Source organism: Sturnira hondurensis, unplaced genomic scaffold, assembly GCF_014824575.4.
Source record: "Sturnira hondurensis isolate 20B ecotype Veracruz unplaced genomic scaffold, ASM1482457v3 Scaffold0014953, whole genome shotgun sequence".
In the NCBI taxonomy this organism is placed as follows: Eukaryota; Metazoa; Chordata; class Mammalia; order Chiroptera; family Phyllostomidae; genus Sturnira; species Sturnira hondurensis.
In genome coordinates, this window is record NW_028087584.1 from 639,508 (window position 1) to 667,385 (window position 27,878).

General features: G+C 36.8%; 1 protein-coding gene across 1 annotated transcript in view; it reads left to right on the top strand.

The window, feature by feature from the left end:
- CTTNBP2 (cortactin binding protein 2) overlaps positions 1 to 27,878 on the top strand; it is a 207,229-nt gene that overhangs the window by 91,072 nt on the left and 88,279 nt on the right. The window contains 6 exon segments of the mRNA XM_037064207.1: positions 8,060 to 9,722; positions 16,116 to 16,319; positions 17,755 to 17,854; positions 20,057 to 20,207; positions 24,555 to 24,760; positions 24,762 to 24,807. Of these exon segments, the coding sequence (XP_036920102.1) occupies positions 8,060 to 9,722; positions 16,116 to 16,319; positions 17,755 to 17,854; positions 20,057 to 20,207; positions 24,555 to 24,760; positions 24,762 to 24,807 (2,370 nt within the window).

The following is a 27,878-nucleotide window of genomic DNA, read 5'->3' on the forward strand; positions in this document are numbered from 1 at the left end:
CTCTCCAGGAGAGAGAAGAGGCCCTGTGCTCATTCATGCATTGGTTCCTACTGAGACTACTAATAGGAGGGTTAACCGGTAGTTTGTGTGCCAGGAAAATTTGGGCAAGAATCAATTTGGCAAATGGACTGAGTCCTTAAAGCCACTTTGAATAAGCTAATGAATAATCATAATGGGGAACTTTGCCTCCAGTAGTCTACTCCTCATTTACAGATAGTAACTTAGGATAGAATGATATTTGTCTTTTCATTACCTTATACATCATCTCTTAATAGAGTTTGTATCTTAATTTATTTCCAATCATTTTATTCATACCTAGAAACTATAATTTCTAACCCTGAAACAGGAAAGACCTTTTAATTTGAGCAGAGTCTTTAAAAGTAAGAAGCTAAGTAAGATAAGTAGGAAATTCAGAAGGGGGCAAACATTTTTTTTCACCAGTATAAAAACTAGAAGTAACTCTGTGTATTGGGTATAGCTTCTTTTAGGTGTCAGTTCATCATGCTGAGGTTGGTTGCATGGTAGTAGATGTATCATGCAGGATTCTTTGTTGTGAGCAAATGAAGCCAGTTTTATTGAGTTAAGCTGAAAAAGCATTTATTGGTTAGTATACAGCATGGTAGAGCATGGCTGGGACAGTTAGGGGACCAGCTCCTCCCAGTCAACATCACCAACAACAAATGTTCTCTATAGATCTAGTCTTAAGTGGTGATGCCCGAGAGTCTGCAGGTTGTAGATTCCAGGCAGCACCTTTGCCATCACTGGGTCTTTAGTGGTGCCTCTTATGGTACCTTGCCTGGTCCTGCTTCTCTGCATCTCTCATTTTTCACTTGAAGCCTAAGAACAGGTGTATTTGGCTGGTCAGGCTAAGGCCCCACACCCTCTCTTTGGCTACTAGGAAAGCTACTATTGGACATATTTCACTTCTGTAGAGGTGTAAAGGTGGAGAATTTGAACACTGGAGTTTCAGGTGCTAGCCGGCCAAAGAAAGGACAATTAGACCAGAAAAGTGTAATCAAATTATTTTGTTTAATTTCTTTCATGTCTTTTCTTCCTATTATAACAAATGGAACCATTCTGCCAATTGTATTTAGTGCTCTCTACTTAATTATATAATGGTTTATAAAATGTAATTTAATTTTAAGTTGCTTTCTAGACTTCTGTTTAAGGGACAACATGGTAGGAAATCATCTAAAATAGCATTTTCAGGAAGACTATTTGGGGCATTTTGTACATGAGTGATTGTTTTTAGCTCATATCTGATTCTTTTTTTAATGATTCATTGTTACATTTCAACATGCATTTTGATTCCCCAGGCACACTGCAGTGAGTGTTAAGGGGGAGCTGGCTACTGAGGCCTGTGGCTCTGAGCAGAAACAGAATAGAGGGCAGTTTACCTGATACATGTCTTGTGTTCCCTCTGAAACTCTAGATGAGAAGGAAAGAGACAGATGGCATCTGCAGAGCCCTAACTGCTGACTGGGAGCTCCAGCCCCTATAAAGAAAAAAATGTTTTAGTGTATTTTGTTATTTATTTGTTTACCAGTATTGGGCAGGTGGGTGGGGGTGTGTAGTTGCAGAAGAGGACAAAAATGCAGTGAGTATTAAAAGATACAGTGAAGCAATAATGGATATAATTAAATGTCATAAGAATATTTTGTGGTTGCATGCAATTTGCCTTCTCATTTTATGAATGACCACAATCGCTTACTTCTCTGTTTTCCACTTTGAATTAGAAGTAATTGCCTTCACATTGCTGCTCTGCAGCCGCCTACATAGTTTTCTCTTTCATCTCGTGAAAACATTAATTGGCTTTCAAATATTAAAGCAACTTTGGATTCCTGAGGTAAACTTCAGTGGGTCACCTTTTATTCATTTTATTTATTGGTGGATTCAGTCTGCCTATATTTTGCTAAGGCACTCCATCTCTGTGTTCATTAGTAATAATTTTTATGTGAATTAATGAATATGTGGTGTTTTGACTGATGCTAGTCCTAGGTTTATGTAGTGAACTAGAACATTCCCCCCTCTGTTTTCTTAAAGGGCACGTGTAAGTTTGGCATTATTTCTTTCTTTGATGTTTAATAGAAGTCACTAGAAAATTGTATGAGCTAGGAGTTCTCTTTGAGGAAAAGTTTTTATTTGTGAATTCAATATCTTTAAAAAATGCAAAGCTACTTAATTTTCTGTGCCATTTTATGTCAATTCTGACATAAAATGTGTTTTTATGTAAGAGGAATTTGATTTGTTGAATTTGTTGCAACAACGTTATTCATTATTCTTTTAATATTCATTCTGTAGTGATTATCTCCTTTTTTATGCCTGTTATTTGCTATTTGTGTTTCTCTGCATTAACCTGTTTGTTCTAAATGTTTAACAATATTATCAGTATTTTAGAAGAAAAACTTTTGGTTTTCATAATTTCTCTATCATTTGTCTCCTTTATTTCATTTTTACCTTTATTTTCTCCTACAATTTGCTTAGCTTTCATAGCTTCCTAAGGTGAAACTCAAATGATTGATTTCAGATAACTCTTCCATATAGGCAATTTAAGATATAAATATTTCTCTGTCCTCTGCTCCAGCTACCTATAAATATCCTTCTTTCACAACATCCCACAAATTTTGGTATGTTCTGTTTTTATTTTCATTCAACCCCAAATATATTCTACTTTCCTTTGTGATTTCTTTTTAAAACTTTTTTACTATTTAGAAGTATGATTTTTTATTTTTGAATTTTGAGGTTTCTTAATATCTTATTCTGATTTATTTATAATTTAATTTTACTGTAGTCAGAGACATATTTTGTAAGATTTTAGTCTTCCATGATTTTTGGTGGTTTTGATTAGCTTAACAATTACAAAAGACTATATCTTCTGTAGTCATAGACTATCCTATTCCATAATGTCAGTTAGGCCATGGCATGCTCATAGTATTAAGATCTGTGTTCTTGCTGATATTTTAAAAGATTTTACTTGTTTATTTTTAGAGAGGGGGAAAAGCGAGAGAGACAGAGGAAGAGAAACTTTGAAGTATGAGAGAAACATCAGTTGGTTGCCTCTCACACACTCCCAACTGGGGACCTGGCCTGCAACATAGGCATTTGCCCTGGCAAGGCATTGAACCAGTGACCTTCCAGTTTAAAGGATGATGCCCAACCCACTGAGTCACACCAGTCAGGGCTATTCTTGCTGATTTTTAATCTAGTGCTCTTTTTCTGAGAGAAACTTATTATCATATATTTTTCTATTTTTCCCTTTGATTGTATTAGGTTTTGTTTTGTATATTTTAGATATAATCATTTAGCCATCATTTGTATGTAGTGTATCTTTTTTCCTCTGTTTTCAAGAATTGCTTCTTATCTTTGTTTTCAGCAGTTTTACTATGATGTACCTAGGTATGATTTTCTTTATAGTTCTCCTGCTTTGGGTTGCTGAGCTTCCTTGATTATAATTTTTTTAAATTGTATTTGTACATTTTTTAGCTATTCTTTCTTTTACTATATTTTTCTTCCTCGTTTTCTCTTTCTTCTTTCTTAAACTCTACTTTCATGGAATTTAGACCACTTTATATTGTCTTACAGGTTACTGAGGTGCTGTTCACTTTTGTCAATCTTTTTTTCTATGTCTCTTAAGTTAGATACTTTTGCTCTATTTTCATATTCATTGTCCTTTTTAATTCTACTCTCTCAAATCTATTATTAAGCCCACTTGGTGAACTAGTTTTTTATTTTAGATACTACATTTTTTAGTTCTAGATATTCATTTTACTTTTTTGTTTCTATTTCTATGCCAACATTTCCATTCTGTTCTGTCATTATGACCGTATTTTCTCTGACAATGGCTGCTTTAAGGTCCTTTTTTTCTAATTTCAATATAGATCATCTTGGACCCAGTTTATATTTGAGTGCATTTCTCTTGATGAAATGTGGATCACTTTAAAAAATTAATTTTTTGCTTGTCTAATAATTTGTTGTATACTAAACATTATGGATGATATAGTAGAGACCCTAGATTCTGTTATCTTCTGAAGAATGTGTTTTGTTCTAGGAAGCAGTGAACCTGGTGAAATTCATACTCCATACTCTGTCCCCTTGCTGTTGGCAGTACCTGAAATATTTGCTGAGTTCTCTCAGCCACTCAGCAGCCACCTCTGTCATTTAGTGTGGAGTCTTCTTGAGGAATATGTAATTCAAGTGTCAACCAGAGATGCTGGTGGGTTCACTGTGGCAGCTTCAGTTTCATCTTCTGCCTTGGACCAGAATAAGGGGTGCTCTGTGCTTGAGCTCCTGCTGCCAGTGTTATCAGGACAAAGAATTGCCCTCACTTGAAAAGCTACACAAGGGTAAATCTTGTCCAATTCTGTTGGCTCCTTTCTTAGTCCTACTACTTTTACTGTTCTCCAGAGCCTTCAAATAGTTATTTTTTGTATTTTTCAAAGGTTCATAATTATTTGCAGGAAAGATAGTCTAAAGACATTATTTTACCATTACTGGTAGTGGAACTTTGTTGTACTTTCTAATCATTGAATTACAACTGCTATCTAATGTACAAAAACATTTATCTATATGTTCAGTATAGATAATTCTCTAGTTCCTGGTTTGCCTATAGAGGTCTTTTTGTCTTTAGAGGAAAAACATTGTGCAAAAGTAACATATTTTAAGTAGCAAAAATTGTTATTATAAACCAAAAACTGAAAATTTTTAGTGGCAGGCACAATGGTGCAAGCGGTACATGGAAACAGATGGAAATGTACACATTTCCATCTGTTTCCATGTACCGCTTGCACCATTGTACATCTTTGCACAAAGATGTACATCTTGCACCATTTTCATATTCAATTCAATTCAATTCATTCAATTCATTCATGTACATTCAAAGATGTACATCTTGCACCATTGTACACTGTACATGTACATCTTCAACAGATGGAAACCTTTGCTGCCTTATTTAATCTGTAATCACTCTTTTTTGTGTATTGTGCACAAAGTTCATTAGGTTTTGTCCATAAGATGTCTCTAGTAAGTGCTTAGTTGTCTTTATAACTTCATTCCAAACAGTTTTATCAGATTGTATTGTGTCAGTATGCATTTTAAAAAACACCAAAATTGATGAATATTTGTGTAGCCCTTTTAATATTGAACATGACAAAATACACAACATTTTTGGCATATTATGCTTTGTTATTTCAAGAAAGGTGAAAACAACTGAAATGCAGACAAAAAGATTTGTACAGTGTATGGAGAAGGTACTGTCACTGATCAAATGTGTCAAAGGAGTTTGTGAAGTTTCATGCTAAAGATTTCTCTCTGAACAATGGTCCATGATTGGGTATAGGCCAGTTGAAGTTGATAGAGATCAAATCAAGACATTGATTGAGAACAATCAATGTTATACCAAGCAGGTGTGTCTGACATACTCAAAATATCCAAATCAATAGTTATTGGTGAAGATGAAAATGTGTCTTTTATGGATAAAACTAAACAGACTTTTTGGCCAACTCAATACTATATCATTTACTTTTTCTTTCTTTTAAATTATTGATTGATTTTAGAGGGAGGGAGAGGAGCAGAGAGAGAGAGAGAAACAGACACATAAGTTTACTAATTCTTGCACATGCCCCTACCAGGGATCAAACCCTCAACTTTGGTGTATTGGGGTGATGCTCTAACCAACTGAGCTACCTGACCAGGGCCTCATCTCTTATTTTTCAAGCCAAAAACCTTGTATCTGAGCCAGAATGGTCAAAAAACTTTTTAATGTAAAAACTTATTTTTTTTAAGTATGGGAGTATGTTTATACTAATTGGAAGGAGCTGGTAGAGAAGATGTGTAATATTTATAAAAAGCAGTGTGATGAGTAATGCAGGAAGTCTCAGAGGTGACAGGAGAGAATGAAGTTAATTGCTGAAGACTGTCTGAACTTCAACAGATGGAAACCTTTCTCCCTTAGAGTGAAGGGAAGAACATGCAGATTTGCATGGCTATGAAAAAGCTTAATGCAGGAGACAGGATATAGAAGACAGGATATAAGTTGGTCTGAATTATCTTGTTAAATAGATCCATTAGAATAGACTGAGGGCCAGTTGAGTAATCTTTGGGTGAAATTTTGGGGAAAGTAGAAGAGCTTTTTCCATGTGTTTTTTTTTTTAAGATTTTATGTATTTTTAGAGAGGGAAAGGGAGGGAGAAGGAGAGAAATATTTGATAGGTTGCCTCTTGCATGCCCCCAACTTGGAACCTGTCCTGCAAACCAGACATGTAGACTGACTGGAAGTTGAACTGGAAATCTTTCGGTTTGCAGGACTATACCCAACCCACTGAGCCACACCAGTCAGGGCAGAGTAGCAAAGGTTTAAATATCCCATGAAGTAAATTAGCAAGGGTGTCCAACCCACAGCCCTCAGGCAGCGTGTGGCCTAGGATGGCTGTGAATGCAGCTTAACCCAAAATCATAAATTTACTTAAGACCTTTTTTATGCTTATAAGCTTTCAGTAATGTTTGTATATTTAATGTTTGGCCCAAGAGAACTCTTCTTCCAGTGTGGCCCAGAGACACCAAAATGTTGGACACCCCTGTGAGGGAAGGTAAACAGAGTTAGGTAGAGTGACAGATGATTTGCCTGGCTCAGAGCTCAGACGAATTTAGAGCCATGTGTTTGTAGGTACATCAGTTATGTGGTTTCCTCTGTGTTCCTCTCTCTGTGGTAAGATTATAAAGGACTCATGTTAGCCTGATATAATATTTATAAAGCACAAGTGATACAAGAGCAAACATACAAATGAATTATGGGAGAGTTATAGTAGTAGAGTTTTCTACATAAATAGTTGAGATTCAGTTCATCTTCAGTTGTAGGCCTGACTTCAATTCAATTCTAAAGTTTAAGATGAAAGTTATTTCAGCAATTAAAATTTGATGACCCATAGTGAAGAAACTCTGTGGGCACGATCTGTGATATGGTGAGAAATGCATATATAAATATATTACAACACTATTTTTCTCCAAATCTTACCTAATCTACTTATAAAGTCAGCCCCCAAATTTTATATAATAGAATACAATGTATGTGAATAAACAATGGCCTCTAATTATTCTTGGAGAATTATCTGTATTCCTGATCACTTATTCATAGGACCCATTACAATGTTATTCAACAGCTTCAAAGCTGGAAGCACCCCAAATCAATGAATAATATGCCAGACTCCTATCTGGGCAGGGAGCCATTCTCTTCTTTTGGTCATTGCCTAGTGCAGGAACCCTACATGAAGACGTGTGGCGGGGATTCTACGCAGAGAGAAGAGCAAGGTCAAAGATTCTAAGGTGGGACTATGTTCAAGAATGTTCAAGACACTCAGCAGAACCCAATGTGGTGGGATTTAAGGGTGCAGATGAGACTGAAGTAGAAGATGAGTTCAGAAGTGGGTTCACTGACATTGATTATAGTTCTAAGATATTTCTTTAGCTCTTTATAGTTTCCAGAGAACATTTACATAAAATTTAAGTGATTTCTACAGCAACCCATCATAAGAAACTTGAAGTTTTTTTTAAAATGCTAAGTAATACAATTAGAAAATATAGGAGGAGCTTATACTTTAACTGAAGTCTGCTGTTAAGTAGCACTTTTCTTTATACTGTACCTCAAAGATTAGTTAGTAGTCTAACTAATTACTTAGTAATCTTTAATGCTTTAAAGCATTAAACCTTAAAAAAATCAGTTTCCTAACAGAGCTGTATTTTTACAAGAAAATAGAACTTACTGAACTCTGTGCTGTGATTTGAAGCATGAGATTACTATTTTCCTCTTCTATAGTTAACTTTAGTAGATTTAAGAAAATTCTCTATTGGTGTAACTTAGATGTTTTTCATAAAATCATTTACATCTATTTTCTCATTTTAATGAGTCTAATATCTTTCATACCATAACACATTTTGAAAATGTGGTATTTTAGCTAACCCAAACCATGTAATTGTAAGGAAATTAACAAAAATGTCACAAGAAGCACTTCTTGTTCTAAAAGAATTCTCTGCATAGTAACAGAGCTGTCCTATGAATTTCTTTCAGCTGGAGATGGAAAAGCTTCAGCTACAAACCCTTGAGCAAGATCACAAGAAGCTGACCTCTCTCCTGGAGGAAGAGCGTGGCAAGAACAAGCACGTGGTCCTGATGCTGGTGAAGGAGTGCAAACAGCTCTCAGGCAAAGTCATAGAGGAGGCCCAGAAGCTAGAGGAAGTAATGGCCAAACTGAATGAGGAAAAGAAAAAGACAAGTGCGTTAGAAGAGGAACTCTCTGCTGAGAAACAAAGAAGCACAGAAATGGAAGCTCAAATGGAAAAACAGCTCTCTGAGTTTGACACCGAAAGGGAACAGCTTCGTGCCAAGCTGCACCGAGAAGAAGCACACACCACTGACCTCAAAGAGGAGATAGACAAGATGAAGAAAATGATTGAGCAACTAAAAAGGGGAAATGACAGCAAACCAAGCCTCTCTCTCCCCCGGAAGACAAAAGATAGGCGTTTGGTCTCCATATCTGTGGGAACAGAAGGACCTATGACAAGATCTGTTGCCTGCCAGACAGACCTAGTGATAGAAGGCACTGACCACGTGAAGAAGTTGCCGTTGACTGTGCCTGTAAAGCCTTCCACAGGGAGCCCCCTAGTTTCCGCAAATGCAAAAGGGAATGCATGCACAAATGCCAATGCCGCCTCTATCAGACCAGGTATTGACAGGCAGGCTTCCCATGGTGACTTGATTGGCTCTTCTCTGCCCACTGTTCCACCTCCAAGTGTAAACAGAATTGAGGAAAATGGACCCAGCACAGTCTCAATGCCAGATTTAACAAGTAGTACACCCCCACCTCCCAGCAGTGCTGCCCCTCTCACCATGAAAACACCAGGCACAAGTCCCCAGAACTACTCGCAAGCTCCACCTGTGCACAGTTTACATTCACCATGTGCTAATGCATCTCTGCATTCAGGTCTAAACCCTCGAATCCAAGCAGCTAGATTTAGGTTCCAGGGCAATGCTAATGACCCAGACCAAAATGGAAATACTACTCAAAGCCCTCCATCAAGAGATGTCTCTCCTACAAGCCATGACAACCTAGTGGCCAAACAACTGGCTCGGAATACTGTGACCCAAGCACTCTCCAGATTTACAGGTTCTCAAGCAGGAGCACTCCCAAGGCCTGGAGTGACCGCCACAGGGGATGTTGGCACCTACCCTCCAGTCAGCCGGACCAGTTTAAAGACTCCCGGTGTAGCACGAGTTGACAGAGGAAACCCTCCTCCTATCCCTCCAAAAAAGCCAGGGCTCTCCCAAGCTCCTTCTCCACCCCACCCCCAATTCAAAGTTATTGTGGATAGCGGCAGGGCCTCCAGTGCTGGCGCCAAAGTGGATAACAAAACTGTGGCTTCACCTCCTTCCACTTTACCCCAAGGGAGCAGGGTCATAAGTGAGGAGAATCTCCCTAAATCATCCTCCCCTCAACTGCCACCAAAACCATCCATAGATTTAACTGTGGCACCTGCAGGCTGTGCCGTTTCAGCCCTGGCCACATCTCAGGTGGGTGCCTGGCCTCCTGAAACCCCTGGACTGAATCAGCCTGCATGTTCAGAACATTCCCTTGTCATTCCCACCACCATTGCCTTTTGCTCTTCCATAAACCCTGTTAGTGCCTCATCCTGTAGAACAGGTGCCTCAGACAGCCTCCTGGTAACAGCATCAGGTAAAGAGATTGTAATGTTATACCCTTTTTAAGAATGTGGTCCATCCTCTTACTTGCCTTAATTTCTTTCACATTACCTTGAAACTTTTTTTTAATTTGATACTTTTTAATATATATTTCTCTCCTCTTTTTTTAAAGGCTCCAGGGTATGGTGATTCATTTTGCTATATGAATTGAAGTTTTGTTATGCTAAGTGCTTTCCTTTCTTTTTTGCTTTTAATAACCCAAAATTGTGGTTTGGAGCACACGGAGACCATTGATTTAGAGACAAAAGCATTTCCGTGGGAAGAAAAACTTTCCTTTTTATTAAATATTTATCTCTCAAGACCTCAATTTTAGTAAGTCATCACCAGGCACTATGTGTTCGGTTCTACCCTGTCTGCAATGACAGAAAAGCAGTCCTATCAAGTAGTTATTAACACTACAGTCCAACTTGGATTATCAAATTGATTAGATTTGTTGTGTAATTGGTATGTTCTAAGTTTTAATATCAGTCTGGTGTTAACTTTTTAACCTCAGAAATTGAGTGTGTGTATTTGTCAATCTCTGTTTTAAGTGTAGTTTATTCAGAGCTGTCTGCTAACACTTGAGCACAGGTGGTGAGCATGTGGCCTGCATTGGGAAAGGTGTCCATTGCAGATGTGCTTTTTATGAAGTCACAGAATCTGGAACTCTTGAACAAAGAAACTGATAAAGATCTTGATTTTTCCCTTTTGTTATAAAGTACTAGAGGAAGTGTTTTTTAACCAATGCGACTGGATTAGCTCTTCACAGGATCCTAGTGGTTAGCAGAGACTATTCGTTCTGATGAGAGGGAGCTTTAGGAATTTTTTTCTTTCTTTTGATTTAATCTTTATTGTATTTTTTCCATTATCATTTAGTCCCCTAATCCCCCTTACACCCCAGAGATGACCACACTGTTTTCTATGTCCATGAGTCCTTTTTTTCTTTTCACTCCATCCCTCCATCCCCTAACCTCCCCCCAACCCCACTAGCTGTTATCTGCTTTCCATAGAAAAACAAGTAGTTGCTAATTATCAGGTAATGAGAGCGGCACACCAGGACTTATTCACCCAGTTATAAACTGTCTCCTTGAAATTAAGTTCCTTGAGAGGCTATTTTAATATTTTAGGGGCAAAATTGGGAACAGCAGGGACTTTGGTATCTGTCACATCTGTGTTGGAATCTGAGCTCTGCCGTTTACAGCTGTGTATTTTGGGTGCATTTTCTTGAACTGAGGAAGTTATCTCATTGGAACTTATGCTACTAATGTGGGGAGGGTGACAGTTAGGAGGCTTTAATATAACATGTCCAAAGAGTGTAGTATTGTCCAAAGAGTGTAGTATTGGGTGTAGAGCAGTATGTGTGATGAATAACTAAAGGTGATATTGCTGCTTCAATGATACCGTTTCTAAAAGCAGTTTTGAAAATTTGCTTTAGAATTGACTTCAGTATTACTTTTTCATGTGTTTGTGGACATCTAACATTATATATGTGTGTGTAATCCAAAATGGTATTACTGAGCTAGATGGCCTTCTCCTGGCATGAAATGATTAATGTTGGCTGTTTCCCACATTTTAAATCCACCCGCAAAGAAGGAATTTCTGCTAGCATTCAGGAGAATCATAGAATGTGCTGTATGGTTGTAAGGCAGTCACAAAACAGATTTCCAAAAATCTGTTCAGAGCGGTGGAATGTTATCGACATAAATGCACAAACTATAAAACAGAAAACACTTCCTGGGATATATAAATTTTTGTCAGTTTTTAAGAAATATAAAACTGTCTTTACTTTGCACCCTGATGTTTTGCCAGTAGTTGTTTTGGTCATTGTTGTGCTCCAGGGCTCAGTAGAAAAGCCTTAAAACCAGGATTTATAATAGATGAGCATTTTGTCATTAGGGGTGAGCAAAAGTAGGTTTATAGTTGTGGGTATGTGAAACACTTTACTCTTGTATTACTTTTTATTAATTATTGTATTATTTTCCATACAAGCAACTATAAACCTACTTTAGCTCACCACGGTATATTCACCAGAATGACCTGCATAGGATACAGTGGAATTTTGGATGAAAGAGCCATCTGAGAAGTGCCCTTGGTTTGTATCTATAGAGTTAGAGAGTAAATAGTGGAACCAAATAAATAACAGCCAGGAAATATATGTGAAACTGGTTCCTTATTTTTTATCCTCTGATTTTGTAATTTGCCCAAAATATTTTCAGAACTGCATGATTACCTTTGGTGGGATAACAGGTTTCTATTTCATTTGATTTGAGGGTGTGGTGTATTAGTTAAAATGGAGGCAGTGAGGTGATTACTTATTCAGCAAGTGTTTACTGAACATGTACTGTATTCGGGGGATGGAAATATTACTATTACATAATGGGGATGTATAACTGTACCATGGGTGCAGGTCAGCCTACACTTTTTAAATGAGATACAGGATTTCAACTCTGCTTTCCATTTAGAGTGCCCCATTTGTTATGACTTGCCCATTGCAGCTAGGAGGCACCAGAGCTCCCTCCAGCCTGCTTCTTAACCCATTTCTGCCTGAGTGAGTCTGTGCCTCTCCAGATCATAAGCTCATTGCAGGGCATTATTCTTCTAAAAAGCCACCAATGCCATTGTAGTTGGTAAGACCTGGGCATGGGGACAGAGCACATCTACCAAATACATAGTATATGTCTGTTCCAGTTTCAGTGGTGAAGAGAGCACCAGACTAAGTGTAAGAAAGCAGAGTTAGTCCATTTCTGTCCTTTTCTAATGATCACCCTAAAGAGCAAATTCTCTCTGAACCATTAATTTTCCCATCTAAAAATGAACGCATTGAACCAAAAAGTAATAATGATTCCAAACCAAAAAGATGTATGAAACTTGCCTGTTGAATTCTCCAACTACTCACTACCTTCTCCCTCCTTGGAAAACCACTAGATCTCATGATCTTTCAAACTCTAAAATTCAGTGTTTCTATGTCAGCTTATATTTATGATAAACAATTATGATTAATAAAGCACTGAGGAGATCACAATGGCAAAAGATATGATTTCAGGGAATTATGTTGTGAATTACTCTAACCCTATTAACAATTTTTATGGCCAAATGATAAACTTTTAAATAACATTTTAAATTCTAAATAAATTAGATTTTCTTGTTCCTCCTGGACTTGTTAGAGGCAGAGAAGCCTAAACCAGAAATCATCCTGGGCAGCTGAGTTTCCATACCCTTGGAGATTTTTTCTGTATTTTTAAAAATTTGATACATTTATTTTGGTTCAGACCTTTTCCCTTATTTAAACATACATTTTAAAAATTATTCTCTACCACATATGATTGGCTTAAAAACTAAATCAGAAAGCAAGATTGATCTGAGCTACACATTGGCCTTTTCCACACTCTGAAGCTGATGCCAGAAGTTGCTCTCAACTCGTCTGTTGCCATGGCATGTGCTGTCTGTTCTCTCTGCCACTGCATGTTCTGTGAGATGTTCACTTCCCTGATGCTTGCACGTGACACTGCAAAGCTGAAGACCTTTTTCTAACATCATTAAAGTAGCTATATGAGTGCAGATCTGTTCTTCATTACTAAAGCATTACTTAAAAAGTCAACTCAATATCATTTTTACCATTGTTGGTAACTTCAAATGAGTTAATAAATGTCAAAGTTTTTTCATGGTAAAGTTTTATTGTTCTTGTACTTAGAGGAGGTTTATTACAATAACTTAAGTTTGTGCTAGAGAAAATTGGAAATGATAGTGCAGATAGAAAATTTACTTAAACTTTAACAGTTTTTCATTTAAATCATTTTAAACCCTGTTGCAAGCTGCTAAGTAATAAGAAAATTAATATATATTTTTCTGCAGTTTTGTGTAACAGAACTGTAAGGCTTTTGAGTGGCCTAAGGATTAAGGAAAGTTCTGAAAAAATATTTTATTATTCAGATAGCTTTTCATTAAAAATAGGGTTTCTCAGGAAATTATATCTAAGGTTGACTATTTCCATATACATCAGTTAAATATAGTTATATTTAAATTGTCTTCCAAAGCTTAGAATTGTATAGAAAAAATGGAAACAAAACCCAAATAATAGCAAACCATTTAATATACACCTGTTGGCATTTTTTAATCCTCACCTGAGGATATATTTTTATTGATTTTAAAGGAAAGAAGAGGGGGAGATAGAGGGAGGGAGAGAGATGTGGAAACATGGATTGGTTGCTTCCAGACATGCCCCAGCTGGGGATCAAACCTGCAACCTCTGAGTGTGCCCTTATCAGGGATCAAATCAAACCTCTTGTTGTATGAGACAATGCTCCAACCAATGGAGCCACATGGCCAGGGCAATATTCTTAAAGGGATATCAATAACCAAGAATACTTGGATGAGATAGAGAGGGAAATAGAGAGAGAAAGGGAGGGAAGGAAAGAAAGAAGAGAGAAAGGGAGGGAAGGAAAGAAAGAAGAGAGAAAGGGAGAAATAGAGTGTGGGCCACATTCCCTGGGGCTCTACAGAGGACCAATGCCTTCGTGTTGTCATTGTGTTTCCTTTGCAGTCAAAGTTTCATACCTTGGTGTTTATAGTTTTTCTGTTTATTATCTATTTCTGATAAGTACTGATTTAATTTTTGTGGGTTTGTTTTTATTTAATATAAAAGGTAAAATGTACCAGAGAGGAGCCTTCTTGTAAGTATGAAGTAAAAATAATAACTTTGCTAGAGGAGGTAATGAATATCAATGGAAAAATATCACCAAGTTTAGATAAATATTTAATTTTATAGCCATTTGAATGTATGTCATTACAGTCTAATAGGGTAAAGCAATAAATTATTTATGGGCCCAAATAAATTGAATATGAAGATATATTATCAGCAGCTTTTAATAAGGAGTTCTAGTTTCATTGTAGTAACTGCTTTATTACAAAGAATTTTTAAAATACTGAGAAGTCCTTTGATATGTACTTTTAATATTTATTAAAATAGTTTAAGGCCAATAATTAAGATTCAATTTTAAGAATTGAATATTATATACATACTAATATAATATGCATATACCTAGAATGTGCAGAGAATATAAAACATCCATCTAGCATATATTACTACATGGAATGTTATCAGATATATGTAGAAACTGTACCCTGAGGGCTGACAGTGTGTACACATGCCTTTATATTTTTATCACCATTGCTTAGAGGTATTTCAAGCTCCATGAGGAAGAAAATAAAATGATGTGTTTTGAAAGTTAATGGTATTTTAGCTTAAAATACACAATACCTATGTCACATTAAATAAACATTTTTGTTTTACTGTTTTTACAGCTTTTTGATCAAGGAAGAATTCAGAAAATTTTCCATGCTGTATGCAGCCGACTTTACACACTTAACAGATTCTCTTCTAAAGCTGCTAAATACTGATGATAAATATCTAACTATGATAACTCTTATAATTATTGTTAAATCTCTGTGTACAGTGTCCTATTCTGTTGGCTGATTAAAAATGTCTGGAACATGTGTTATAAAGATGGCCAGATGATACAATCTTTAAAAATTGTATTGATTTGTGGTGATACATTTTATTTTTTTAAGATTTTTATTTATTTATTTTTAGAGGGGAAGGAGAGAGGGAGAGAAATATCAATGTATGGTGGCCCCTTGTGCATCTCCTGCTGGGAACTGGCCTGCAAACTAGGCATGTGCCCTGACTGGGAATTGAACCATGGTTGTTTGCTTCATAGGCCCGCACTCAGTCCACTGAGCTATACCAGCCAGGTCTATAGTGATATGTTTTAGATGCAATTATATATGTAGTGCTTCTACTAGCTGTTGATACCAAATAGTTGGCCCCCCATGATTTTTATTCTCAAATAAGGAAATTCAAGGAGTATAAGTAAATTCCTTGACAGTATTTGGTCCATCTTAGTGGCTTATGTAAAATCAAGCACCTTGGGAACATTTTCAAAAAAGGGAAATCTCTATTTCTTACAATTATTTTTGTCTTACACTTTAAGATTAGTTCACTTTTTTAGATTGATACTGATATTGAAAAAAATCTTTACATAATTTTAAAATTCACATTGCTTTGAAACCTTGAAAATGAATTTGAACTTTCAAAATGAGACAGCCATTGTAGTTTCCTAAAACCAGTCCCCACCTTAACCCTTACCTGTGCAAGACTGATGTCTATAAATAATTCGTCACCATGTATATTAATTAGTAAGTATAAGATTGAGGTAACCATATAGATTTGTGCTAAATAAGTATTAACAGATTGATGATGTTAGAAACCACATAATCCTCTAAGAATGCATGTTCCTGTATCTGTGTGTCTGTAATTCAGAAAAGAGTGGGTGATGTCTGTCATTTGTCCTCCCTCCTACTCTCTAACTAGGGTCACTTTAACCTACAGGCTGGTCACCCTCCCTAACCCTTTTGCTAATGAGTGGTGGTCCTGCCCCCCTGGCTGGCAGGCCCACCCTTCTTCAGCAAGCTGCTGCCCAGGGAAATGTCACTTTATTATCAATGCTGCTTAATGAAGAAGGACTGGACATTAACTACTCCTCTGAAGATGGCCATTCTGCCTTGTATTCTGCTGCTAAGAATGGACATACAGGTAAAGATGGTGATAATATTACCTCATCATAGCAGTACCTGCTTGCAAAAGGATGGAGAGTTAAAAGTATTTGTAACACTGTCATGAGCAAAAGTTTCATTTTTATTTCAATTTTCTCTTACAGATAGTACTGGATATTTTTTTATGATTTAAACATTACTGTAAACATTTTTGTGAATCCAAATTGTACAGTTTTATAATAATGTAAAATGTTTAGCAGCTAGAAAAAAGTGATCTTTGTTTCAGGCACAATGAAATGTATTGTGTTGTAGAAATTTTAGGTCTAGTAACTGTAACACACATTGTAGAATAAAACTCTCCACCTGTGATCACTTTGGTCAGGATGAAGCAGCCCTAATTTGTCTGTTAGAAATATCTGGTGTGTGTGAAAGTCAAAGCACCTGAACTTTAGCGCATGCTTTGGAGAGGGAAAGTGCTAGTAGTTAGGACAGGTCATGGGTCTGAAATTGTCCTGTAGTTGAATCAATTTATAGTTATTTGGACTGTTTTAGAGGCTAAGAAGTTATACAATTGTAAATGGCAGATTGATGAAGTCTGGGAATTATTTTTGTTTCTTGAATGCAAATCCTAGTCAAATATACTAAAACATAAGGTAGTGAAGAAAAAGATGATTTGACTGCAAATGTAAAGTCAAATAGGATTGTCTATGATGCTGTTTATAGCTGGACAATTGTCAGTTAATTCAGATAAGGTGGCTTGGAAGTCTTCAGAACTTCATTATGTTCAAGTGGATTAAGTGGAAGGTTCTAGTGTGCTAAGAATGTAGGTCATTATTTTAAAAGTAGTTTGGGATTCATTTTTACTTCAAAAGCACTATGGGAATTTTCTTTAGTATAGAGAAATTGAATCTAGTGAATGACAAGAGGAACATGAGATCTAGGTGGCACTGTTTATGTTTGAGCCAGGCATAATACAGCTTGAAGACTGGGTCCATCTTTAGACTCATTCATGGAGTTAAGTGTAGCATGACCATGACACAAAAGCATTTTGAAGATTAAACAAAACATAAAGTAAGAGCTTATTAAATATAAGAGTGGTATTTCAATTTAGTAAATGGATTTGGTTCTCCATCCAATAACATTTTCTGGGGTAGTCTGGTAGAAAAATCTGGTAAAGTGTTTTCTGACACATGATAGACAGTTCTCTCACTCATCAGCGACTCTTCCCAAAGCACCAAAAGAAAATAAAGATCACATCTCAGTGTGTAAAGTCTGGGGTATTACAATGTTCAGGAAAAGAGGCTGCTTTTCCTGTAAATAGTCTGTGGAGTCTTACATTTGGATGATAGAGTTATCAGATGAACTGTGCATGGAAGAGGTCCTTTGGGTTTAGTATCTGTCTACAGCTTGTATAGAGTTTGGCTCACTGAAACTCTGAATAGGGAATTAAAGTGACTTTCTTTTAAAATCCGCAGACTGCGTGAGATTGCTGCTGAATGCAGAAGCCCAAGTCAATGCTGCTGATAAAAATGGCTCCACACCCTTTTGTGCTGCAGCTTCTCAGGGACATTTCAAGTAAGTGATTCTTTGTTTTCTTATGAGGAGAGGTTCTTTATAATTTGCACACATACTGTGTTCTGGCTTAATGTGTAAACTAGTGGTTAAACTCTACTTTCAAATAAATTTATTAAATATTTTTGAGGACTTAAACACATTAGGATCCTAAAATTGCTCTTAGTAATTGGTAAAGAGCTGTGTATGAAAGAAGGGAAGAAGAGAAATATGCAGTGTCCAAACCTCACATGAGTGAACTTGATTCTGAAGAAGATAATCTTGTGATAGTATGGCAACATATATGTGACAATTTAATGGGCTGTTAGACTTTGTTCTTCACCATTTTCCACCACTCCAACACAAAGAAACTATTTTACTTACAATGGTATTAAAAGTACAACATCGGACTTTATTATTTGTAACAATCTTAACTTACTAGTAGCAATTTATTCAGTATTAAATCTCGATTATTTACCTTGTTTTATCATAAAAAGCAGAAACTTTATATACTGAAAATAATGAGAGCACAAAAGCAAAATAGTCTATCAATTAAAATACATATGACTGTAGTAATGATTCCTTCAGTAGCTTATTAAGGCAGTTGAACATAGAATGTAGCTAAATTGTTTTCTGGGCCTGTGCTGAAATAGTAGGTTGCAGGGATTGCAAGCTATGTTCAACTTCTTACATCACTATCCTGATAGAAATGTTCTTTGACGAAGTTCAGAATTTTTAAAATATGGGTTTTAAGGTTCATACTAATATTGTTTAAAAAGGTGAAGGGATTAAGCAAAAACAAACAAACAAACAACCCGAAAACCTATAGACAGGCAACAGTATGGTCATTACCAGAGAGAAATGGGGCTGGGGGAAGGTAAGGCCAGGGTAAAGGGGGATAAATGGTGATGGAAAGAAACACGACTTGGGGTGGTGAACATATAATACAATATACAGATGATGTATTAGAGAATTATACCCTTTAAACCTGTATAATTTTATTAACCAGTGTAACCTAATAAATTCAATTTAAATTCTAAATGGAAAAATTTCAAAATTCACAATTCACCCTTAAAGTATACATTATTTATTTTTTCCTGCATGTCATCACTCTGAGTTATTGAAGACTGTAGATTTTGCTCCTACTTTTTGTACATCTTGAGTCCCCCAAGAGGATTTTTTCTGGGCTGTACTTTTACCTTTACTTTCACTGGGCAATCTGTAGGGCCACTTGCTTGGACAGTATAATAGTCATGGGAGTAGAGGCATGGATCACTTTATAAAAAAGAAGAGTGCTGGGGTTGATTAATTTAAATGTGCATGTTATATATACACATTAATATGTAATATTTTTCTCATATGTATACATATATATTTATATATACACACACAGATATCAAGTGTCAAGGGAAACGATGAGAAAAAAATGTACCCAAAGTAAAAAAAAAAAAGATGATGTGAATTACTTCTTAATTTAACTATGATTTAGTCTTCTTTTCTAAGTTTATTTTTATCTAATTTTATAAACTCAAGCTTCACTGTTTTGCTAGTTAGTAAGTGATAACTACGTCTTGCATTCACCTAATTTCTTACCGTTTTGAATCTCAGGGCAGTGAGTTTCTGCTTAGCTGTGTCTGTTCCCTGGTAAACCAGCAGCCCTTTAGGGGACAGCACAGCCTCTGCTCTCTTTTTTCCCCCAGGCAACTTTTTTCTCTCTCTTTGCTGCTTTTTATAGTGGAGGCACATGGTGCCCTGCTGTCTGCACTATTTATAGGTATTTTCTCAAGTGAAAAATCTCAGAATGACTCAGCAGCCTGACTTTTTTCAAGGTTCAAACTATTTTGAACCACTTACAATATATATGTCAAGCACAGATAAGTCAGTCAGTCAGTCATTCCAATAAGTTAAATATATTCCAAAGACTTCCACTTTTACAAGTTGGTTACAGAGAAGTGTCAAAAACCAGTTTTCAGCACTTAATCAAGGTTACTATTTTAAATCTTTGTAGGAGTAATTGAGTTTGTGATTAAAACACATCTTCTAGCCTTGTTAAAAAAAGTTCCCATATAATAAGACCCACAGTAATTCTTGATATATATTTATATATTTCATGTATATGAAGATGCAAAATTACTTTATAATTATTATCAATATTTAATATTTTGGTTAGGTGGCACTTCAGAAACCAAACCCAGTTTCTGTTATTAATCATAACCTTGTGTTTAGGTGTGTAGAATTCTTAATTGCATATGATGCTGACATTAATCCTGCTGCTGATGGAGGACAGACACCTCTATACCTGGCCTAGACAAATGGAAATAAAGAATGTATTAAGCTCTTGTTGGAAGCTGGAAGTGACCGAAGTGTAGAAACCGGAGTGAGTACCAGTTTTAGGGGTTTAGTTGTATAATTTACAATGTGTCTACAAATTGTACAGCTAGAAAAATAAAATATGTTAAAAAGCTAGAGTTTGTTTTGCTTCATAATATTGAATAAGGACAGTATCTGTTCTTTGAAGCTCTTCTAATAAAAGCCTTGTCTATTAGGCTAACCAGACCTTTACCTCTGGACTACAGTTTATTCAAAATGAATACCTGTGTCCTGACTGTTTTCATTCATTCAACAAGTATTTCCTGAGTACTATCTGTCCTAGGGGCTAAAGAGAGAGCAGCCACCAAAATAGCCCCTGTCCTCACTGATCTTATATTCCATTATTGGGGAGAGGGCAATAGGAAACAAATAAGTCACTAGATAGTAGTTGGATGTTTAGGAGACAGGATACCTGGGGCAGGGATTACTTTATAAAAACTGATCAGAAAATTCTTCAGTGAAAATGGAACAATTGTAAGTACTCAACAAATGTTAGGTGTCGTTCGTTGTCATCATCATCATCAATAGTAGTACTGAGTTGTAATGTGTAAACAAAAGGGAGTTTTATGATGGCCTCTGCCCTGCAATGGAGGAGGGTTATTTGTGTTGAGTATTTCTCCTAGAATGTTTTTGTTATTGCTAAGATTGTGTAGCACCTCACAGAGTTCAAGGTCACTGTCTAATTCGCCTCAGAACTTGAAACACTATGTGGAAATGCACTATAAAACCTAACACAGTGATGTAACTATTGACTTCACCTTTCACAGTCCTGATAATGCCTATATAAGCTGCACCGGTGAAGAGGTGCAGCAATTTAGAAGTTGACAAAGTCCTTGGATGGTACTTCTGGCTCAGCCACATGGGAATGCATTTGAAATAAAACTTCCCAATTAACTCTCCAAAATTTGTCTTCATCAGGCTGTCATGGTGTCCTTGAAGATCAAGAAATCAGCCCTGGCTGGTAGCTCAGTTAATCGAGTGCAGGCCTGCAAACCAGAGGATTGCAGTTCAATTCCCAGCTAGGGCACACGCCTGGGTTGCCAGGCCAGTTCCCAGCAGGGGACGCATGAGAGGCAACCATACATTGATATTTCTCTCCCTCTCTCCTTCCCTTCCTCTCTAAAGATAAATAAATAAAACATCAAAAAAAAGAAAAGAAATCAGCCCTGTGTACACTAACAAGCGTTTCTCTGACAGAGGCCCATTTAAGGGCTGGAGGAGTTAAGGAGTTTCCATCATGATCCACTGTTCATTGGGCTCAGGCATTATTTTATTTTTGTTATTGCAGCTTCCCATAATGTTATGTAGTGATTATCACCCTCCAACATATTCCTGATGGAAGACAAATACAGACATTTTAATTTCCAAAGGTTATCTGTACCTTACATTATTTCTGTTAATAGAGAATTGACTATAGTGGGCATCCATTTCACAGGAAACATCCTTAAAATTTTTAGGCTAAAAATTTTATCCTTTTAGGATAAAAAAATGTATTATCTGTTTTATAGGTCACTGTTTCATATGGGCTTTCTTAAGTAATTTCCCAAAAGAACCAGCAATTAAGGGTATAATCAGGGAAATAAGTTAGGTATAACATTTTCCATTGAATACTAGTATTAAAGCTATTTTAAGAAACTTTCTATTTAATTTTTGAAAATCTGAGAGAAGTCTAGTGTTGTATTTATTTATGCTATTTTATATATTTTATCTGATAAATTTGTGATGGTATACAGATTTCAATATGAAATTGTGAAATTTCACCTTAATGTCAAAACTGAAAGAATTTTACATTACCAAACTGAATGAAAAATAAATAGTGCCACAGAAAAATTTGCCACATCCCTGTAAGTTAGAGAACACAGAAATTCATGTTCTCAAGCAAGTTGTTGAAAGTACAGAGGTAAACAGTATAATTGATAGAGGATTTTAAGGTAATAATTATCTCTTGTTACTTTTAATAAGAAATCAAAGGAGAATGAAAGATTGAAAGTTTTTCAGGAAAGGCTGCATGGCCTTTATAATGTAAATTAGGGATGGTTAAAAGCACTTATACTCTAGTAGTGTAAGGCTGATACTCAAGTAAAGGTGTCCACAGCCCAACAAAGAACAAGCTGTTAAATGCTTTACATGGCTGGAGCCTGCTGGAGCCCACCCAAGCATTGTGTGGTATTCCAGTTACTGCCCCTGGTCTTAGCCAAGTTGACTTCACACATAGGTGGTACAGAACCAGACCAAAAAAAGAAAACCACTTTATCAAGGGGCAACATTAGCAAATGATTGGATGACTCAGTCTTAATGTACATTGTTACCATTTATTGTCTAGTTTTCTTCCTTTTACCCTGTATTTTTTAAAGTGTACTGGAGCTCACCAAAAAATGTCTAGTATAGCTATATGAAACACGATTACTGAACCAAAAAAGGAGGTTCAGCTGCCTATAGTCACAGAAGTCAGCTGCCTATAGCCAAACGTGTGAAGCAGATGCTGGTGTAAGAGGAAAGAGGTTTTATTCAGGTGCTGCACTGTCTGTGAAATTGACAGGCTCCTGTCTCAAAGCTCATCTCTGCAAAACCAAGACAAAAGTACATTTCAAAGTACAGCCCTTTGAAGCTGGCCAGTGGTCGCTAAGTGGCCATCCAGGTAGCTTAGCTTGTTCCCAGCTGCTGTCCATTTCAGACTCCCTCTTGGAGCCTGCATGTGCAGTCCATGTGGTCATGGGCCATGCATCTGCTAGGGCTGCAAGGTTGCATGGTCTCAAGAAAGAGCATGTGAACGCACCATTGAAAGCATCACCAGGTGAGTGAGAGAGGCTCCCTCCCGAAGGCCATGAGCCATGTGGCTGCTAAGGAAAGAACAGGCCAGTGCACTGTACCAGTGCAGGTCCCAAGCCAGTGAGCCAAGAGCCAGAGAGAGCAAACCTACTTTTTTTGTTTCCATGGGATATTAGCTTGGGTGTGAGATAGGCCAGGTGCTTTCACAAAATGACCAATCAACTTTGCAAACTTTTGAGCACTTTAGGTGGGTCCACCTCCCAACCAGTCCCTTCTTTCTCTAGGCTAGACTGATAGACTTTGTTAGTCCACCACCTCCTCCTGCACCATTTTGACTTCTGTGGTGCATGTATCTGCCTTCCCTTGGTCCCACACCCAATCTGGTACTGGAATGGGGGACTTTTTCCTATCCAATTATCTTGGTGGTTTTTTGGCACTCAGTCTGAGGACCTCCCCCTGCTGCCATCTTGCTCAATGGGGGAGATTCCCTGGGCTTTGGACAGACTGTCTAGTGGTAACAACACCACATGAAAAAACATGCCAAAAGGAAAATAAAGGTAGGAAAATAAAATAAAGCCAAAACAAAAATCACCAAAATAAAGCTCAGTTCTTTTACGGAAGTGTTAAAAATCTAATGAAGACAAATACCTGAATAGAAGGCAGGCTCATCTCTGTATAAGAAAATATAACACTCCAAGGAAACAAAGATTTACCCTAGAATAGTGCTTGTCAAACTTTAGTGCATCCAGATCACCTGGATTGCTCACCACACCTGAAGATTTTCTGATTCTGTAGTTTTTGAGTGATACTCAAGAATTTGCATTTCTAACAAGTTCCCAGATAATGCACTGCTGGTGATCTCGGGCCTATACCTGAGAACCATTGCCCTAGAGAAAAGTTGAGTCTACTCTAGAAACCAGCTAAGTGGATGATTGAGACTTCAAAGTAATACATCCCAGAAAATGGGCCCAATCATTTTAGTTGGAACATTTCTAAGCTTGATGTATCAGTGACCCACTGCCATTACGGAATAGTCAATAGAGACCCATACGCACACCATGAAGTAATTTGGCTCTGTTTTTCCTGTATGCATACCTTTTCCCTATTATCTAGAATCTCCCAGAATCATTAACATAAAATTTTAAGATCACTAGAATTAGGACTCTGCCCTATAAATAAAACCGGCTTATAATAGCATGTATTTAGTACACTGTAGCTAGATATACATTTTTTAAAACCTCTTCATGCTAAAGTTTACTCTCTTTTGTAATATTAAATTGAGATTTTGGTTCTCCATACATAATGCTTAATTACTGACCTGGGTAGCACCTACTTGCTCCAAATGGCTAACTTTTAAGTAGAAATTCTTACAAAATAGCAAACATGAGTTATAGCAATGGCAATACACTAATTTACAGAGGTCGGAGAACTTGACTCAACTCATCAGTGGTATTCAGGATTGGAATGCCTGCTTTTCCCAGCTCAATGGTCCATGCTCGGGAACATTTAGAAGTGAACTTCAAGTAACATTGTTCTCAATATTAATATCATAATCAACAGTTTCCCCTGGTCATTTTATTTTCAGGATGGCTGGACACCAGTTCACGCAGCTGTGGGCACTGGCAATGTGGACAGCCTCAAGCTTCTTATGTATCATGGAGCACCAACTCGTGGAAATTCCTTGCATGAGGAAGAAATCAGGTTGGATGTTTTTGACTTGGATCAGGAAGAAGAGAGTCCGGAAGGCACAGCCAAACCTGTTGTTCCTGCAGACCTCATTAACCATGCTAACAGAAGGCTGGACTGCTGCCCGTATTGCTGCTTCAAAGGGTTTTAAGGTGTGCCTGGGGCAGCTGACCTCCTGCAGTTGTGATTTGATGAGTGGCAAAGTTGTCTGCTGTTGACTGAGTGTATGTCAGGTAGATAATAGGAAACTGAATGATACCATTGCAGTAGGTGATTAGCTAGCTACCTATAGGAACTGATTTTTTTTTCTGTCCAGCGAATATTTATGGTCAAGAGTATATGAGACTTTTTATAAAAAATGTTTGGAATTTGTTAACAAAAAATGGGAGAGTAATTTTAGAAATATCTCATCTAAAATTAGGAAAAAAACTGGTGTTGGTTTAGTCCACTGGGTGTTTGATTCAGTACCAAGCCCATCATACTAGTTAGAGGGAGGGCCTGAACTCAAATACCTGCCTTCTAACATGAACAGCCTCAGGATGCCCTACCTGTGTTGTCCTGCTAATAGAAGGAGCTCTGGATTTTACTTCCAGTTAAAGTTGAAAAAGATTTGAATATTAAAGAAGTGATATAGTGAGACATTCATTTAAACTTCTTTTTCTATTTATGCCATTTTGAAAATACCATGCTCTAGAATAATAAGCTGGTAGGAAGCTTCTGAGTGCATGGCACTGTGTATGCTATCATTTGCAGGGATCATTTATGCTCTTAGGTAAGTCTTTAGTCCAATGGCAAGGGTGTGGGGTATAAGACAGCTGTAGGATAAGCACAAAAAAACTAAAGATAACAGAATGTCAACTACCATGGACATTATATTTTTAAAAAGTGTATGGTAGGAACAGTAGAAAATGCACATTTTTATTTTTGTGGAAAAAAGAGAATGCCCATATTTCAGAGAGCAGATTTGCAGGAGTGTTGGGCTCAGAAATTACTCATTCAAGAGGAGCTAAATATTATTTGGATATTTATCCTTGCAGAGTGGGCTAGAAGTGCCATCGTCAGTGGGGAAGAGTAGTTCAGATGGAGGAAGCAATAGGAACAGGGAATGGGGAGGACAGGTGGGTAATAGCTCCAACGGAGCTAATGAGAAGAAATAAGACTGGACTGGGAGTTTCATAGAATGTCATCGGCCTTCAGTGACATATTAAGGCGTTTGGGCTTTATTTACTAGTCAGAGTAAAGCCATTGAAAAGTTTTGCACAGGGGAGCAAAGTAATCAGCCCTCTAGTTTAAATTGATTAATTTGGCAAAAACCTTTAGAAGATTCAGGATTATGAGAAATTGGGTATCAAGGGAGAGAGACTAACTTAAAGATGATGGGAGTGGTAGAAATAATAAGAGATATTTCAGACTAGAAATGTCCGAGGGTTGAAGACAGATTAGATATGGAAAATGAGGAAGCTGAATAGAAGGGTAATAGTGATGTTCCCAAAAAAAGAAGTGATATCATGTGATCAAGAAGATAGAATGTGGGTTTAGACATGCTGAGTTTATGTGCTGTGATATGTTTTTTTCAGTTGGAGACATATGGGAATACCTAAAAATATGCATTTGGAGGTCCTGGTTGGATAACTTCCTGTTATTGTGATCTAGAAGAAAAGCTGGTAATTTTGGGCTTTGGTTGTTTGTTTTTTGTTTTTTTTTTAATGAGAAAAAGGTGTGATTCGGTTTAATTGTAAGGTATTCTTCATTAGCAGTTTTTTCATTTTGTTCTTTAACAAAAAACTACAAAAATCTTGTGAACTTAATATATATACAAAATATGTATTGATTTGCATGGAATTTAATAGCATTTGACATAAAATTTTTAGGAGACAAAAATGAGAAATGTGGAAAGTTTAAATTTGAAAATAGACCATTAATCTATGACAGTGAATCTCATTTAATGGTTGAATGGGGCGTGGAAAGGGTAGCTTACAACCTGTTCTAAACCCCCTAAGGAAAATCTTCGAGAATAATGCAGTATGCTACTGGTAGGAGTAAGTATACATGTATTCAACCTGAAGACAAAAAGAAATAAAGGAGCAAAACAAAACCTGAACATGACTGATCTAGAATATTCAGCTACTGAACCTTATGCTAGGCAGAGAGGAGAACCTGCTCCCTGGCATGAGTCACCCTACAGTGTAGGGTGCTTGTGTTGTTGCTCAGCTTTTTTATTATGACTCCTTATTAGTGCTGGTGCTTTTGATACACCCTTGATTACCTTCATGGGTCCCCAGGCACTTGGCAAATGTGGGTGCTCTGTCCTTGTTGAATAAAAGGAACTGTGACCTCTTTCTCACAAGGAATGTGTCTCTCCCTGTGTTCTCTTACTTTAAGAAGCATAAGATGAATTTTCAATAAGAAAAGAAAGATCTTGAGCTTGACTGACAATATTCAAACACATATAAGTAAAATAATAGATTAAAATAATAGATTTTTAGCCCTGAAGTGGATACTTAATCTTTCAGTCTGACTTCTTCATTTTCTAATTATTATGATTATAAAGACATTTAAGCCTTGAAGGATTAATAGATTGAAGTCAGGAACGAAGCCCATATTGCCTAATTTAATTACTCTTCACACTATACCATGTTGCCTTCCTTCCTAGTCAAAGGTATTGGAAAATATTTTTGCATCATTTGCCTTACAAAGTTTATATTCTGGCTGAGGTAGTTCTCCAGAGAGGTAATCCATTTACCACTAAGTTGTGAAGAACAATTTTCTGGAAAAATTTTAAAAAACACTTCTGAAGTAATCATGTAAAAAGGTTCTGCATTGACCACAAGTAACTTAAAAAAATGACTTTTTTCTCTTCGCAGTAGTATATATGTGTCCAGTCTACATAAAGTAGTAGTACTGTCACCCAAGGTGACCTCAGTTTTCACATTTTTTAATAAAGAACTGTGGGGTTTCAGAGTTCAAAGAGACATACCTCATCCAGTCTAACATCCTCATCTTACAGATGGAAAAATTAAGTCTTATAAATTAATATAACTAATTCCCCAAGGTCGATTTGTAGGAGATCAGATTTCTAAATCAGTATTTTTTCTATTTTTTATCCTTGGTCTTCTTCCCAACAGTTAAGCAATCTATGCAAATCATTATTTTTTGTTTGGTATTATTAGGTGTACCTCTCTCTAAAACTCGGGTAGGACTCTGGAACTGAACTAATCACTGA